We start from the raw sequence: 18159 nt of genomic DNA on the forward strand, positions 1-18159 counted from the left end.
TAAAATCACATTAGCTATGCGTTATTCAATGCTTAGCAAGGGAAAACTATTCCGATTGAAATATGTTATTTACTTTGTGTTAAAATTAAAAAAACAAAATTTTATTGCACTTTGATAGCGCGCTTCTTTGTGAAAGTAACTCTCCTTTTGGTGACAAAAAGGTTGCTAAATAGTTAGTTAATAATTCTATAAAGGTCATTTATAAATTTTGCGAAGAGAAGTATTTTTTAACAATTTTCAAAGCTGGAGTTGTCCCGGCAAGGAAGTACTCAGAGAGCCAGTGTTGAGGCGGCAGTGGTTGGGAGGAGCCGGCACGGAGTCTTGCACAGCCCTCACCTGCCAGTAGCTTTCCCTCCCCAAGACTTGAATCGCGCTTCTCCAGGAAGAAGTCAGAGTTGCTTCTCCCACCCTTGTCATTCAAAACAATTGCAAAGACTCAAATAGACAACGTTTTCATTAGGCACAATTTGAGATACTACACTAATGACCATTTGTGCCTACGGACCCCTTCATCCCGAGTGCCCGGCACTCAGTAGTTGACCGATTTATTTACTTATTTTACTCACATTTTACTTATTTTTTTTATATACTTGAATAAATCTATGCTTAATCAACTGTGTTAATATACTAAATTTATTGTTATTATTCACATTACCTCGAAAGTAACAATATCAGGAAAAAAAAACTTTCAGTACTTTTCCTGATAGTAAAAAAATGAGTACCGGCACCTATTTTTCTACAAAAAAAGGATTGTATATGTGTATATATATGTATGTATATATATATATATATATATTATTAAAAATATTTTATGATAGTTATTACAATAATATAGCTATAAACAAAATTACAATTCATAATACAAATTATATAATTATATCATTATCATCATTGGTAATTCAGTCTTGTGACTGGTCCGTCCGTTTTTCTGATGAGTTGTCGCTATCTTTGTCTCTCCTGTGCCCTTTTAGTTCCTCAAAGTTTTGAAGTCCTGCTGCATCCAGCAATGTCCAGCTGAAGGTCTTTTTTTAGTATACCCCTAGGGCATTTTCCCTCCATTGCATCCAGAAGCAAACCACCATGTCGAATCACATGGCCCACTCATTTTAGTCTAGTTGATCTTATTCTACATAATTTTCCTTTGTTCTTGGACACTCTTAATACTTCCACATTTGACACTTTTTCAGTCCGTTTAATTTTTTCTCTCCTGCACCAGCATCATATCTTGAAGGCCTCAAGTCTTTTTGTCTCTCTTTGTTAGGATCCATGTCTCTGCTGCATATAGTGCCACTGATCAGATATGTCTTTATTATCTTCCTAATTTCTTGTGACATCTGTGTAATCAAGGACAGTTTATTCTTGAAAGAGTTTTGCCATTGCAATTCTGGATTGAATCTCAGTTAGACATGAAATGTCTTGTGCAAATAACTGCCCCAGATACCTAAATTGCTCTACCTATTATATATATTTGTAAAATAATAAGAGAAGTTTACCTCAATATAGTATGTAGAACACTTCCGTATGATACTCTCCAGCGACCGGGCTAGCTGGGTGGGTAAAGTGCCTGCCTGGCAACCCAAAGGTCGCGGGTTCAATTCCTGCCTTGGGCTTGGATCAAAGTACTGCAAAAACCTTGGGAGGTGCATTATGGCCACAGAAGCCTTTGCGCCAACAACTACAAAAAAAAAAAAAAAAAGATACTCTCCACAAATTAAAACGAAAAAATCGAAAAATTTACATTAGAGTAATAAATAGTTTAACGCAATTAAAAATAAGAATTAATTTAAAGGAATTCAACAAAAAAAATTGCAAACAGATTTTCCTTCCTTTTAGCACTAAGCTGTTCAAAAAATCCCCCATAATTATGTGTATCGATAGGTTATACCTAGAGAGAAAGGAAATGAACGAAATAGTCAATAAGAGTTTAAAAAATGAATTAGTATGAACCAGAGCTGTAATGCTCAATACATTCTACGTTGATATCAATATTTGTAAAATAATAAGAGGAGTTTACCTCAATATAGTACATAGAACACTTCGGTACGATACTCTCCAGAAATTAAAATGAAATCGAAAAACTTACATTAGAGTAACAAAATAGTTTAAAAAATCAATTTAACACAATAAAACTCAATTTAACCCAATTAAAAATTAATTTAAAAGAATTTAACGAAAAAAATTTCCAACTGCCCACCGATTTTCCTTTTTTTTCGTTAAATTCTTTTAAATTAATTTTCTTATTTTTAATTCGTGTCACCGTGTGCGTGATGTGAATTAAAAGAGACAAGGTGATGTGAAAAGAAGTAAACAGTTTGAAAACATAGAAATGAAAATTGGCATTGTGTGCTATTGGTGCATAGAATCTTTGAAAATCCTAAGGACTGTATCAACTTTTGATATAAACCTATGAATCACACATCAGGTGGCAATTCAATAATTGACTTCTTTCCAGACTTGCTGGTATGTCTGCTGGAATTTAATGCTACACCTCAGTGATCTTGTATGTAACTGATCAGAAAATCATCACAAAGTCATTGAGCAAAAAGTGTCAGCTTCATTGCCTCTTTCTGTCTGTTGTCTAGTTATGATGGTTGACTTCCCCATTCAAGTGAAAAGTGGCTTCATTACTGGAAACAAACAGTGCTGCTGTTTCATTTTCTGGTGATAGTCAGCACAATTCATATCACTTGTATCTGTTATTTGTATTTAATGCTTGTGCTAACTGCATCTTGTAAACTCTCAAGAGTAAATTCTTTTAAAGAATATGTCACACTGTTGTTTAAGGCATGTTCAACTCAATACATCAGTAAGTGGACTTCTGGAGACTTGCTGAAGCTTTCTTGCATGTTGCATTAGTGGTGGTACAAGGTGACTTGGACCCTTTTCCCTTGAATATATCGTCCCCATCTTCAAATTACTTACACAAGTTGTAAATTAACTTGCATTGTGGTGGAACTTTTTTATAGTTTTTGCAAAAGTCACATCACACTATATACTGGTCACAATTTGTCTTTGCAGATTGTTTATTGTTTATTATTTGATAATTTGTCATGTGCAAGATTAATATTTGATGAAATCAAAGGTTTTACTTATTGAATCATCTTGTGTATATTACTTGTTTTGTATTTATTTTTTTTAAACAGTTTTGAGAAAGGCTGGCATGAGCAACAACAGATTTTTGAAGAAGAGTTTTTGCGTTTCTGCCAAGGAATTTTATCTGATGTTGAAAAAAAAATTAGGCGTGCTAGACATAGATTGGCTTTAGGAAGCTTGGATGGAGGGGTAGGTATTGAAGAAACTTTTTCCAATTTTATAGATATATGAATTTAATCAAGAATTACCTTATTTGAGAAAAAGCAATATACACTGCCTTTAGACAAAAAAAAAAAAGCTTTTATTGTGTCATTTAATATTTTTTGCTGAAACCTTTTGCTTTTACGACAGCCTTCAATCTTTATGGCATACTCTCAACCAGCATTTTTATAAATGTCAGATGATATGTTCCTTCACTCTGCCTTTAATGCAGCCACCACTTTGGCCTTGTTCTTTGGGCAATCTCGATGTGCATGTACCTGATGATCCAATACATCCCAAAGATGCCCGTTAGGGTTCAGATCAGCACTCCACTCTGGGCTGGCCAATCCAAGTTTTCCACACCCATGTCCTCAAATCAATCTGTTATGACTCAAGCAGTGTGACATGGCTTGTCTTGTTGATACAGGTATGGACCTTTCCCAAAGTATTGCCATAATGTTGGAAGTGCATAATTGTCTTGGATGCCCTGGTTTGCACAGCATTGATGGTTTTGTTCATAACGACTAATGGGCCCAAGCCAAACCATGAAAAGCAGCCCCATACCATGACACTGCCTCCACCAAACTTCATTGTTGGGAGGATACTATCAGGCAGGAATTGTTCCCCTGGCATTCGTCACACCCAGGAATGGCCATCTGACTGGTAGAGTGCGAACCTCAACTCGTCTGTCCATAGGACTGTTTTCCACTGCTATACAGTCCAGGATTCATGCTCATTACACCATGTTAATTGGCGTCTAGCATTTGTTGAGGTGATCAGTGACTTGTGAACAGCTGCACGACCATTGTAACCCAAATCATGGAGTGTCCTTCATAGTGTACTAGTGCTGACATTAGTCCCAATACTCTCACAGAGGGTTTGTGCGATTTGAGACAGTGACAGATAATGATTTGGCACACAGTTCTTCGCAGAATTCTCTTGTCCGGATATTAATGGTAGGGCAGTATATGTGTGAGCTTTTAATGTTATTTTGAATTTTACTAATAACAATTTAAAGTAATATTTAATATTGCACAAACCGCAATATTACTTTAAATATCTCTTTTCCCCCACTCCCAAAAAAAAATTATTTTTTTTAATTGTGCAATGTCTGTTTTTTTTTTTTTTTTTCCCAATTTTCAAATGATGGGCCATAATAATAATAAAAAAAATACTCTTAAGTTGTCATGGTCCATTAAAGAACAAGTATAATGCTTAGACTAAATGCATCTCTGAAATTCATTTGAAGAACTGTTGTCAGATATGCCATGTTAAATTAACAGATTAGCTGTTTGCTATTTATTTGATTGAAATTTAATGCAGAGACATTAGCATTAGTAGAGGCATTTGATGCAAGAAAGCAAGCTTATGCACCATCAGCCAAAAAAAAAAAAAAAAAAAAAGTAAAATAAATAAATAAAAAATAACACTTCCACTTCACCCCTCTGTTCGTTCGAAATACCTGTCCAGCTGAACCTTAAACTTATTTAGGCTATCCACGACAAGGGATGGAAGTCTGTTCCACCTACCAACCGCCCGCTGGCTAAAGGCAAATTTCCACACATCTATCCTACATCTGTCTTTCCTCAGTTTGAATTTATGCCCTCTCAGGTGATTATTCTGAGCAAGAGGCAGAATCCCATCAACACTGAGCATGCTCAAACCATTCAAGGCTTTATACACCTCTATTAGATCACCTCGCAGGTGCCTAGTCTCCAGACACTGTAATTCGCAAAACTTAAGCCTTTCTTCGTAAGAGCACCCCTTTGTTCCATTCACTAATCTTGTTGCCCTTCTCTGTACTCGTTCCAGCAGCTCTACATCCTTCTTGAAATGAGGCTTCCAGGCCTGTATACAGTACTCTAGGTGTGGTCTGACCATTGCCTTATACAAGGGAATAATCACCTCCTTATCCCTGCTAGAAAAATTCCTATATATCATTCACAATACACCATGAGCTACTCTTGCAGCCCGTCTGCACTGCTCAAAGAACTTCATATCTGCCTGCACAACCACCCCCAGGTCCCTTTCATTCTCTACCACTGTCAGTGTAGTACCACAGAGTTGATACGTTGCTCTGGGGTTGATGTTTCCCATATGTAGTACTTTACATTTGTCAATGTTAAACTTCATTTGCCACCTCTCAGCCCATTTGCTCATCCTTTCCAGATCCTGTTGCAGCAGCATAGTGTCAGTAGTGTCCTTGACAACCCTGCCAACCTTCGTATCATCTGCAAACTTGGACATTAAGCTTGATATGCCATCATCAATATCATTTATAAATACAGAACAAAGGACCCAATACTGAACCCTGAGGGACTCCACTAATAACATTAGTCCACGATGAGCAGTGTCCATTGATTACCACTCTGTGTCTTCTCCCCCTCAACCACCCCTTTATCCATAGCAGCAATTTGCCTCCAATGCCACACTGCTCCAATTTGTGCAGCAGTCTTCCATGTGCAACAGTATCAAAAGCCTTTCTAAGATCCAAGTATATAATATCAAAGTTATTCCCTGCATCCAGTTCTTTTGTGACTGCATCATAGTATCCAATCAAATTAGTCAGGCAAGACACTTCCCCTTAACAAAACCATGCTGTGTCCGAGCTATAACTGAAGTCTTGTCTAGATGATCCTGCAGTGCTTCTTTAACCAGTGCCTCCATTAATTTTCCTGGAACAGAAGTTAAATTCACAGGTCTATAATTACTTGTGTCAGCCTTTGATCCTCCTTTGTGAATTGGGGTCACATTTGCACATCTCCAGTCCATGGGTACTTCCCCTGAGTCCAAGGAAGCTCTCATAATTATGGCTAAGGGTTTGCGTACTTCCTTTGCTGCCTCCTTTAATATAACTGGATAGATCCCATCCACCCCAGGTGCCTTTCTTGTGTTTATCTTCAACAATTTCTCCTCCACTTTACTCTCAGTTATTACAAGATTCTCTAGCTTACTGCCAGAGTTGAATACACCTCTGGCATTCCCCTCGCTGAATAACTCCTCATGTGTGAATGTCAATGCAAAATATTCATTTAGTTTGTTAGCTACACGAGTAGGATCATCAACAGTTGGACCATTGATATCAAATGGACCAATCTGATTCATCCCCTTCCTTCTAGAGTTTACATAAGTAAAGAACTCTTTGCTGTTTTTTTTCGCATCCATTGCCAAGGATTTCTCGTAATCTGCCTTCGCCTGCCTAACCTCCTTTGTAACTTGGTTACAGATCAACTTGTATCTATCACAGGCTTCTGTGTCACTTGTTAATTTGTATGTATCCCGTGCATTTTTCTTCTCTGCCATATGCCTCATTAGTTCATCTGACATCCATTTAGGCCTAAACCTTGAACAATATTTCTTAGTTGGTATGTAAAGCCTAGTAGCTTCCAAGATAAGTTCTTTGAATGCTTCCCATTTTGAATTTGCTGTTGGTAACATCATCAGTTGATCCCACTGTATAGAATTTAAATACTGTCTCAGTCCATCGTAGTCGCCTTTACGAAAGCAATACCCCTTCCCTTTACCCCTAATGGTAGTTACCTCTTTGAGTAAATCCCACTTCAGAACACTGTGATCACTGCCACCTAGTGGTTCATTTATCTGCAGATTTTTAATGCATGAAGAATCACTACTGATAATCAAATCAAGAGTATTACTCCCTCTAGTTGCCTCCCGAACATGCTGATGTAGAAAACAATCATCCAGTAAATCCACAAAAGCCTTGCTAGTGTGTGAGTGACCAGCCCCCAAATTCCAGTCAATATCTGGGAAATTAAAATCCCCATTATAAGACTCTCTGATTTACTGGCCCACTGTATTTCTCTGTACAGTTTCTTATTATACTCATCAGAGTCATTAGGCCTATAGCACACTCCTACTCTCAATTTTGATCTCCCAATGCTTATGTCACACCAAACTGACTCGACACTGCACTGTCCAACGATGTCGACTGGCTTCACTTCCTTGGATTTTATGTGTTTCTTAACTAATAGCTTAACCCCTCCTTCCTTCCTATCCTGTCTATCTGTAGACATTGTACTCCCCAAATTCCAGTTCTGCATTCCTTATATCTGTGTGACACCACGTTTCTGAAATCCCCACAATATCTGCCTTTGATGTTTTGAGCAATACCTCAAATTCATCAAATTTATTTACTAAACTCCTAGCATTGGTGTACACGCAAGTATACATGCACCTGCTCTTCTTCTTAGCCACCCTAACACAACCCATGTGTTTACTTGTACCCCCATGATTCTCAGCAGTCTCTGAAATATCTTGCATCTTATTTTCCAGGCTGCTGCTCATTCCAATAGAAGCAGTGCAAGAATCACTTTCTCCTCAGCCAGTGGCTACTGTTAATCTATTAGTCCTTGTATCCCCCCAATCTAGCAGTTTTCCGACCCACCTAACACTGTCTCGATAGCATCAGCAAACATTCTTGCCCCCTTTCTATTTAAGTGTATCCCATCCCTGTAGAAGCAGTCTCTCCTGTTAACAAGTACAGACCAGGCTGAAAAAAATTCTACCCCTTGAGCCCTGCACAATCTTTCCAAGGCCGAATTGATCGACAGGGCTCTCATCATATACTCCCTCCTATCGTGTCTGGGCAGAATTGCAGACATGTTCTACATATTAACAAGGGAAACTTAAATATATGGAATTAAAGTTTTCCTATTCTGCTATACAGATACATCTGCAGAGAAAACTAATTGATGAAAATGTATCATATTTTATATACATTGTATCATGTAGTGTGCAGGTGATTCAGATGATTTATGCAACAAATGAAATTAGTTCCTAGTGTCACCTCCAGGAGAGGCCTGTTGTAAGGGTATATGTCCATTGACAGTGTTTGCAAATGGTGCGAGGAAGCAAGTTTATGTATCACCAGATCTAACTTCTCCCACTAGAATGAAGTTGAACACGTATGAAGTGTAGATCCAGGATTGAGTTTAAGTTAAAATTGAGTTTGCCAATTATTTGCTTTTGTGCACTTCAGAGTAGTTCCCTTCGGCAGCATCATACAAAACTATTCTTTTTGCCATGATTGGAAGTATATCTGGAAATTATTAAATGATATTAATTTTAGTACTTTTCAACATAATATGCTAGATTTCCTGAACAAGACAAAATGTGTCTTGTTCATGAAATAGAATTTGGAATAGAAAGAAGTCAGGTGGAGTTAAATTGGGGGGTAGAGAAGGATCTTCTATCTATGAAGGAAGGCTTAAGTTCTGCAAATTGCAGCATCTGGAGAATAGGCACCTGCAAGGTGATCTGATTGAAGTGTATAAGGCCCTGAATGGATCGAGCAGGTTCAGTGCTGATGGGATTCTTCCTCTTGCTTAGATTACAAACCTGAGGGGGCATAAAGTGAAATTGAGGAAAGACAGGGGGGGAGTTGTTGCTTCTGCAGAAAAGCTATTGTTGGTATTTTTTTGACATTCAAGGAATGGTTTACCAGCATGTTGTGCCATGTCATACAACTGTTATAGGATCTTTCATTGCAGATGATCACAACTGCATGCAATTGGGTGAAAGCTGCATTACAACAATGCAAGACCTCACATTGCTTATACTGTCATTGAGTACTTAGCTAGTAATAATATCAAATGTGTTCCTCATCTGCCCTACAGCCCTGACCTTGCAACTTGCAATTTTTTTATTTTCTAAAGTTAAAGAAGCAGCTGCAAGGAAAGCATTTGTTGTGAAAAAAAAATATATGATCATTCTTCATTGAACAGCCCTCGTACATCAAGTCTTAGATGAACTATCAAATTTAACCATCGATCTTGAGGGATGGTGCCAAAAAACTTGCCCTTAAGCAAGAACAGGTCTGCATTGACCATATGGACAAAATTCAAGCAAAACCAAACTTTCTGGATAAATTAGTCACAGATGAAACGCTGATATTCCAGGATTGCCTTGTGAAGATGGAACTTAATTTGGTATACAGCAATGGCAAGAAATAGCCATGGCAAGAATTCAATTTTAAAGTATCTAGAATTTTGTCACACACTGACATAAATAAATACCTGATGCAAACCTTGCCAATTAGTTTGGTGACAGAAAGTTTTGAGGTTCATGGGATAGAATTTTTCTGATATTGATTTGTACATGTTAACAGTAGATACTGTTTACAGTGATGGAATAACATTTAAATAAAAGAGGTTCAATAATATTTGCTAATGCTTCTGAGGTAATGATGTTGGAAATTGATAAGTTTTTTTGTGGAGGAGAGGTGCCTGTATTGAAACATTTTTATCAATCTTTGCTATCATTGCTTGACTAGATGCAACAATTGTCGTGGGTCATGTCTCTTCATAAAATTATAAATCTAATCTTTGGTGAAGTTTTCCCAATTTATCAGAAGCAGAACATCTGTGAGACAGAGAGAGGATAGAATGTTAGAGACAAGTCATTAACCTAACTTTCTTCTTTTGAATGGAATCTAGAAGCCTGAGAGGTTTCGGCGGCACCACCCGTTTTGCAATTTGTACAGAGTGAACAGTGTTTAGAAGAAAAGTAATGCTGAGAGTGAAAGAGAAAAACCTAGTTTTTTAGATGTAGAGGAAGCAATATTTGTAATGTGCTTATACCAACAGAGATTAGAAATCGGGGTAACCCCCAATAGAGTTATATCAACTTACCTAGAAATCGGAGTGTCACCAAAGATAAGCAGAGGAGCAAAAGAATCCTTTTTGCAAGATATAAGACAGGATTGAGTTTTAGAAGGATTGAAATAAACTAAGTTATCTTTTTCCCACTGGAGAATTACCTGGAGATTGGCATTTAAGGAATTGGTAGCGTATATTCGAGAAGTTGAAGCTGATTGAGCAGGGCGAGGTTTCTCAAACTGGAAAGTGAAATGCAATGTGCTATCATCAGAAAAACTATGGGTAAGATTTCTGGTCAATGGAAGAAAGTCATTAATATACAAGAGGAAAAGAATGGGAGAAGAACTGAACCTTGGGGAACACCACCATTAGTGGAGAAGTTAGAAGACAGAGCCATCTACCATAACTGGTTACCCAATTACAAAAAACAGTTGGCAAACCATAAGATGGAAGCTTATTTAGAAGACCTTTATGCCAGACACAGTCAAAAGCCTTTGAAATGTCAACAGCAATTTCTTGGGTTTCACCAAACTTTTCCATTGAAATTGTCCATAGATGGATAACATAAGCCAAAATATCACCAGTGGACATACACTGATGAAATCCATACTGGATGAGATTTTAAGGTGGAGTGTGTAATAAAGTATTTAATCCCTACAAGAATAATTTCACTGACACAATCTGAACAAACGTTGGCATCAGAATATTTGAAACAGTAATCTGACCAATGAAAAGAAATCTCACAGATTATCCCATTTTGCATTCTTGTAATGCCAAACAACACGAGATTGAGAATGGCCACAAGAGAAAGGCTCCATTGGAGAACAGACCATCAACAGGTTGTGAGGTGGCTAGTGGACCACTCACTTCAACCATGTACTTAGAAGGGCTGTTTGTGAGAAAAAGATCAAGCACGTTGGCTGCATGGTTAGGATTGTCTAGTATTCTGCTGGGTAAATGAACAATCTCTGCGAGGTCATTGGTAATTGTAAAAGCCTCAGCATCTTGACCAGCTGGATCTATGTGACTAGAAAACAGAAGCCAGCTAGAGTTGTGAACACTAAAATCACCAAGGAAAATTACCTCACTGTTAGGAAAGTTGGACTGGAGAAAGTCAGTTTTCAAGGAAATGAAGTGAAAGAGTTCCTCGTGATTAGTTGAGTTGGTAGAATGATAGAGGCAATGATGAATTTGATGGAATGCGGTAGAAAGATTTGAAGCCAGCGAAGATTGAAAAGAGGAGATTCCAAATTACTGTCTCTGACAAGAAATATCAGAACAGGCATATGCACAAGTACCACCTTCAAAGCAAAAGCAATTGTACAGCAAATAATTTGGACAACTGAAATGAGCAGTGGTTGAATCAATCTAACTGGGATTCTGTCAGAAAAAGTATGTGGGCTACTTTTTCAGACTGTAAGTGGAAATGGACATCATTGAGATTAGAACCGAGACCATGTATATTTGCAGAGCAAATGAAGTGTTTGGGAGGTTTAGATCTTTTCACAGATACGTTTGTTCTATTAGTTTGACAGTTCATGGTGTAGCAGAAGTAAGAAAAGGTGGCAAGGACATGCTGTATGAAGTAATGAAATTTTTGGATATCGTATACATGTGTTAAGAATATACCGAGCTCATTGACATAATGTGCCCTCAACAATGCCACTTGCACACACACACACACTACTCGGACTCAATTCATTGGATTGGATCTCACAATGTTCATCATAACCTCAAAAGATATCAGTCATACTGCATGATAGAAGAGATGGGTGGGGGGGGGGAGTTGCCCGAGTTTTGTTCTGGAGATTAAACATGGGTTTCACCATTTCAAGTCTCCAATAAGCAAAGTGGTGGTATTGCACCAGTTGATGAGTCATCTACCATCTAGTATTGCCTTGTAACATAGAGGGGGTAGCATTCCTTCATGTGGTGTGGGTGCCACACCCAGACCCCTGCTTACGTTGGTTCACACCTGGATCATCACCTCTAGTGCCGTATTTCAGGACTTGTACATGAGGGTTATACCCAGGTTTACTAACAGTCCCACCCATCATGAAGGTGCAAGTAGAGGATTTGGCTGTCAGACCAACTGGAATTTGCCAAAATTAGATCCACTTGACTTGAGTGTCATCCGAATATCAGTTCTGTCAGCATTTTAGACTCCCAGGTAGCAAGCACAGCTCCATGTAGTTCCATGTTCTTGTTGTCCAGGCAGAATTAATAATAATTTTGTTTTTTTGAAAATAACAAGTGCAAAAAACATGTTTTTAATTTATTGCTTGAATAAGTTATTAAATTTTTCATTTAAAAATTACTAAATGCAATTTAATAAGTAAGTTTCATTATAATGAATGAATATGTTTTGTTCATCCACATGAATTCAGACTGTAGTTGGAGGATAGTGTATGTCAGTATATATACAAAACCAAAGCAATTCAGGATTTAAAAACATAATTTGTTATTTGTGCAACTTTTGAATTTGTATGCACTGAACAAAAAGCTGTTATTGGCAGGAGCCTTGTTGTTCATGCCTTAGTGCCTTGGTTCCCAACCTGTGGGTCGCAACCCCCAAGGGGGTCACAAATTTCCTATAAAAATAATTGCAACTAAAAATAACACTTTGTGACCCCCAAGGGGGTCACAAAGCGTTATTTTTAGTTGCAATTATTTTTATAGGAAATTTCACCACAAAGGTTTTCAACACTTATTTATTTCAATATGGCATATGGCTACACTGCAATATTCTACTAGTTGTTTTTGATAAATGAAAGGAAGTGACTTAAAGTCCACTGCAGTGGATACTTAAAAAATATTAAAAGCCTGCTGCATTCATACATATTAAGCATTTTATATTTTAATAATTTGAAATGGCGGGACTTTAATATTTTTTCAAATTTCCGTCGCGGCAGACCTTGATTCACTCCCTAAAAATAAAATATACAAATGCAACATTATCATTAGAATAAAATTCTATGTTACAAGTAGTAAACTGAAAAAACATATTCACCATGATGCAAAATTCAATATCAAAATTCATTTTTAATCAGTGTCTCGATGTGTGAATAACAGACCATCGAATAAAGGTGAGTTGCTCTCTTAACGCAGTTGAAGATCACCCTCATTCCATATGTTTTGCTGATGCTGCCATGTTTGCAATGATGTAATTCAATAATGTCCGTGATGGGCTGTCTAATGCAAACTGGCACGAACCTAGTTCATCAATAGTCAACCACCTTTAGTTGGCACCATGATAGAAACCAGCCACTTGCTGTCAAGTGCGGGTTAGCTACTGCTTGCACTTTCTAAAATCTAAAGAGTGTCAGTAGGTTGTCATCAGTCTTTGCTGTCCGTGCTAAATCCATACCCATGGAGAAAAAACTTAAATATTCAGAAGACTATCTAAAATTTGGCTTTACCACCTTGATCAGCAATGGCATAGAGAAGCACCAGTGCATTTTGTGCAATGTCATTCTCAGTGCTGAATCTTTGAAACGTCACTTAGAGACAAAGCATTCAGAACATACTAAAAAGGATTTGGAGTTCTTTCGACCCCACTTGATCCCACAGGAAGTTTTCAGCAACAGAGCACAGCAGCAGTGCAAGCATCATATGAAGCTGCATTGGAAGTTGCCAAACAAAAAAACCTTACACGATTGGAGAAACGGTCATCAAACCCTGCATGTTTGAAAATGAAGTTAATTCTTGGGGAAGCCAGCGAGATAAAGATGCAACAAATATCTCTGTCCAATAACACTATTCAGAAGGCACATTTCAGATATGTCCATAGACATGAAAGAGCAGGTTTTGAATGAAATCAAAGTTTCTCCATTGTTTTCTTTTCAAGTTGATGAATCAACAGATATAAGTTCATGTTCCCAGTTGCTTGTCTTCGTGAAATATATTCATTCAGATGACATCAAAGAATAGTTCCTGTTTTGTAGTGCACTTTAAACTACTACAAAAGGTGAAGGTATTATGGAAAAGATAAATACCTTTTTTGAAACTGGGGGACTACAGTGGAAAAATGTCTGTGGGGCTTGTACAGATGGAGCACCAGCTATTCTAGGGTCAAAGTCGGGCTTTCAGACAAAAGTGAAAGATCTTGCTCCCCAAGCAAAGGGCATTCACTGCACGATTCACCAATATGCTCTTGCCAGTAAGACTCTTCCAACTCCTCTGCAAGAGGTACTTAATTCTCTGATCAAATTTGTGAATTACATCAAATCTGGATGACCACCTCAACACCCACCCACCCACCCACCCACCCACCCAAAGAAGTCTGTAAAGACATGAATTCTGATCACAAGGTTCTTCTTTTCTACGCTGCTATATGCTGGTTGTCAAAAGGAAATGTTGTCAAACATGTCTTTGAGTTTGAAAGATGAAATCAAGTTGTTCCTGAAAGTGCAAGGGAAACATGACCTTGTGGCTTTCTTTAATGATGAAGTTTGTAAGAAAAGAGTTGCTTACTTAGCAGATTTTAGACCAGCTAAATAAGCTGAACCTGAAACTTCAGGGAAAGGTAACACACATTATCTAATTTCAAGACAATCTTCAGGCATTTGTATCCAAGCTGCAAAACTGGTGTCGGAAAGTAAATCATGGAAACATTGCCATGTTTGAAAAACTCTGCAGTGTGGTAGAGGAAGCTGAAGGTGAACTGGATGAGAATCTGGAGGAGGAGATTACTGGGCACTTTGAATCCCTTGAAAAGGAATTTCGGCGCCTCCATAGCCAGGTGGGCAGGAGCAGCAGTGCATAGCACACGCTTCTTGATTAGACCGGGGTTCGAGCCCGTGCCCACCAAATACGGAGGATGCGGAAAGGTCAGGGAATGACCACCGCATATCCCCGGAGCAATATGGCCTTAGTTGCTAATGCTCCTAAAAAAAAAAAAAACCAAATAACAAATAACCAAAAAGGAATTTCAGCGGCACTTCCCCGAGCTTACAGAAGAAGCTGCACTGGTACGAAACCCATTCTCTGCTTTCCTGAATGTAGCCAGCATTCCCGATGAAGTACAGGACGAATTCTTGGATCTGCAGGACGATTCCTTGGCACGTAATTTGTTTTATGAAAAATTGCTGACTCAGTTCTGGTGTGCTATGTATCAGTCATATTCAAATGTCACCATGCTTGCCTTTCAAGTTTTACTTCCATTTGCCTCTACAGTGGATTTTCAACACTTCTTCATATCAAAATAAAGGCAAGAAATAGACTGAATGTTGAGGATGACATGAGGTTAGCTTTAACAAACACTCAGCTGCAAATTTTGAAGCTCTTTGCCCAGATGCAAGTACAACCATCGCATTAAATATTAGGTTAGAATTATATTCTGAAAAATTATTTTTAATGTTTTCTTTACCCTATTAAAAATGCCTTTTTATGCAAATGTGGTGGGAGTCGCAGGTTACTTGGCTATTATAAAAGGGGATCTCAACTCAAAAGGTTGGGAAACACTGCCTTAGTGTTTAATGTCTGGTCCAACTGTATACAGTAAAGTGCCCCATGATTCACCCAATTTTGTCTGGCTTTTGTGTTACAAAATGGTTTTGGTCATCCAATGGTTAAATAAGAAAAATTGCAACAATAGATATTATATCATTTTTTTTTTAAGATGTAAATAGAAAAAAATGGTTAGAAAAAATTTCAGATTGGTAAAAATTTATAAACTAAGAGGTAAGGAACATCAACTTTGTATATTTCTAAAGTTAGGTCCTCATCATCTGCTTTTGCGATGTAATTCCTATGAATTTATTATAGATTCCACCACCTGCTGCATTGAAAAACAATGAAGAAAAAGTTAATGTTATCACAGACAGAATCCATGACTTATTAAGCCAGGTGAGTATGAAAAGTTAGGTAAGTTGTTAGCATTATTTTCAATATATTCAGTCCTCCCTTTGGGGGGGGGGGTGAGGAAAGCTAGTGTTACTTTTCCAATATATATGAAATAATGGAGAGAGAGAGAGAGAGAGGGAGATTAAATGGATACATAATTTATAACTAATCTATGTAATACATTATAGTATAGTGTTTTCGTATTAATAATAATAATAGCAAATGGTTCTAGAAAGCAAGCTTATACAGCTTAAGCAAAAAAAAAAATTCCATTTCACATATCCATCCCCTCCAATAGTTTGTCCACCAGTTCTTTCTTAAATTTATTCAAACTATCCACTTCCACAACAACAGATGAAAGCTTGTTTCCCCAGTTGAATTTGTCCCCTTGTGTGTGCATAGTCAGAGCAAGAGGAGTCCCATCAGATTTGAGTTTGCTCGAATTTAAAAGCCTCAATCAGATCACCTCGCAGGTGCCTAGTCTCTAGATGCTATAATTTGCAGAAATGAAGCCTTTCTTGGTAAGAGCACCCCTTTGTTCTCTTTGCCAATCATATTGCCCTTCTCTGAATCTGTTTCAACAGCTCTGCATCCTTCCTAAAATGTGGCCTCCAGACCTGTATGCAGTACTCGAGGTGCGGCCTGATACAATGGGATAGTCGCCTCCTTATTCCTACTAGCAAAATTCCTGTATATCATCAACAAAACCCATTCAGCTGTCCTGGCAGCTTGTCTGTGCTGCTCAGAGAACTTCATACTGACTGCACAATTACCGGTCTTTTTCATTTTCCACTACTCTCCGTAACACCAACCTCAATTGATGCATTATTCTGGGATTGCTACTACCCAATGCAGTACCTTTCATTTGTCAGTGTTAAACTTCAACTGCCATTTCTGAGCCCATTGGCCTAATTTTCTAGATCTTGCTGTAGAAGCTTACCTTGATTACTTAATTATCTAGTCAACCTTTGTGCCATCTGCAAACTTAAACATTAAGCCTTATATACTTTCATTAATATCTTTAATAAATATTGAAAACAGCAGTGGGTCCGGTACCAAATTCTGTGGGACTCCACTACTAACATTAGCCCACAAAGAGCAGTGTTCATTATTGGCTGTAGTTCACAAATTTGCATCTCCAGGTGTAAATTTGTAAAAAAAAAAAAACTGAATTTATTTCTTTATGAATGATTCTTTTAGAAAGAAATTTGGTGGTTTGTTTTTGTATATACAATAATTTGTGTTAAAGTGATTTTTATTTTTTAAACCTCAGTAATGTAAAATTTTGCATTTGCCCTCTTTAGACTGCTGATTCCTCAATATCTATACTGTGTGTGTTTCTGGACATTAGTCGTTTAATGTCACTTAAAGTCAGGGGCCACATGGATTAAAATTAGAAACCTCTTCATGCATATGCACATGAAGAAGTTTTTAATATGTATGGCCCTGACTAAGAACTGTCTTCTTTGCCAGAAAAAAAACTATATTTTTGTCAAGCAACCTTCACCAGCAGCTGACTGATTAAGGCAGTGGTCTCCAAACTTTTTTGATAATGCACCCTTATTTTACTTAAAAGGACTAGTGTGCACCCTAGAATAAAAAAAACTTAAATATATATATGTTTAATATTTTTTTAAAATTTATAAATCATTTACATGGAAGGCATATCTAAAATCACATATAATTTTAAAAGATCACAAATAAAAAAATACAAAACAAAATTAAATTGAACTTCAAGTACATAATGATATGAAATTGTTAATGTAATGAGTGTAGCAAATGTAATGTAATACTATTTGTTTTATTTATAAATAATTTGCATGGTATGCATTGTATCTAGAATCACATATAATATGAAAAGATCACAATCTAATTCGATACAAAACAAAATTGAAATTAAAGTACAAATTAGTATAAAACAAATCAACAGCACTTTTTAGTGGGAACACAATGTGCTTGAATAATGATCAAACAAAGCCGCATATTGAAGTATTAAAAAAAGCATTTATTTATAATTTTTATTTTCAATTACTTTTCGAAAAACTAAAGTTTTCATAATTAATAAATATTGATTTATTGCAGATCATCTTGCACACCCCTAGAGGTGTGTGCACCCAACTTTGGAGATCACTGGATTAAGGCATAGTGAGCAGAAAGCCAAAAAATGGCTCTGCCCTCGCCAGTACAAATTGACTCAATCCCATAATTTTTGAATTTAGTTCATTAAGATCATAGGTCAAGCTGGCAGCAAACATGTCAGCCACACCCTTTGCTACCAGCAAATAGACAAGTGACAAAAATGCAGTTATCATTACAAAAGTACTATTTGAGGAGCAGTAGAGCATTTATTAGTGAATGCTTCATAACAGAATTTTGTTCTGAGAAGAAATCTATTTTGGTACAT

At 37.2% G+C, this 18159-nt stretch overlaps 1 protein-coding gene across 4 annotated transcripts in view; it reads left to right on the forward strand.

Annotated features, from left to right (window-relative positions):
- The window catches only part of LOC150076716 (luc7-like protein 3), a 192071-nt gene that overhangs the window by 48735 nt on the left and 125177 nt on the right, over window positions 1-18159 (forward strand). For all 4 annotated transcript variants that reach the window (XM_090386953.1, XM_090386956.1, XM_090386954.1 and 1 more), the window contains exons 3-4: window positions 3144-3282; window positions 15678-15758. In XM_090386953.1, coding sequence (XP_090243079.1) covers window positions 3144-3282; window positions 15678-15758 — 220 coding nt within the window. The remainder of the gene's footprint in view (window positions 1-3143; window positions 3283-15677; window positions 15759-18159) is intronic.

This window comes from Mastigoproctus giganteus, chromosome 12 (genome assembly GCF_048544385.1).
Source record: "Mastigoproctus giganteus isolate SK-2022 chromosome 12, ASM4854438v1, whole genome shotgun sequence".
NCBI classification, from domain to species: domain Eukaryota; kingdom Metazoa; phylum Arthropoda; class Arachnida; order Uropygi; family Thelyphonidae; genus Mastigoproctus; species Mastigoproctus giganteus.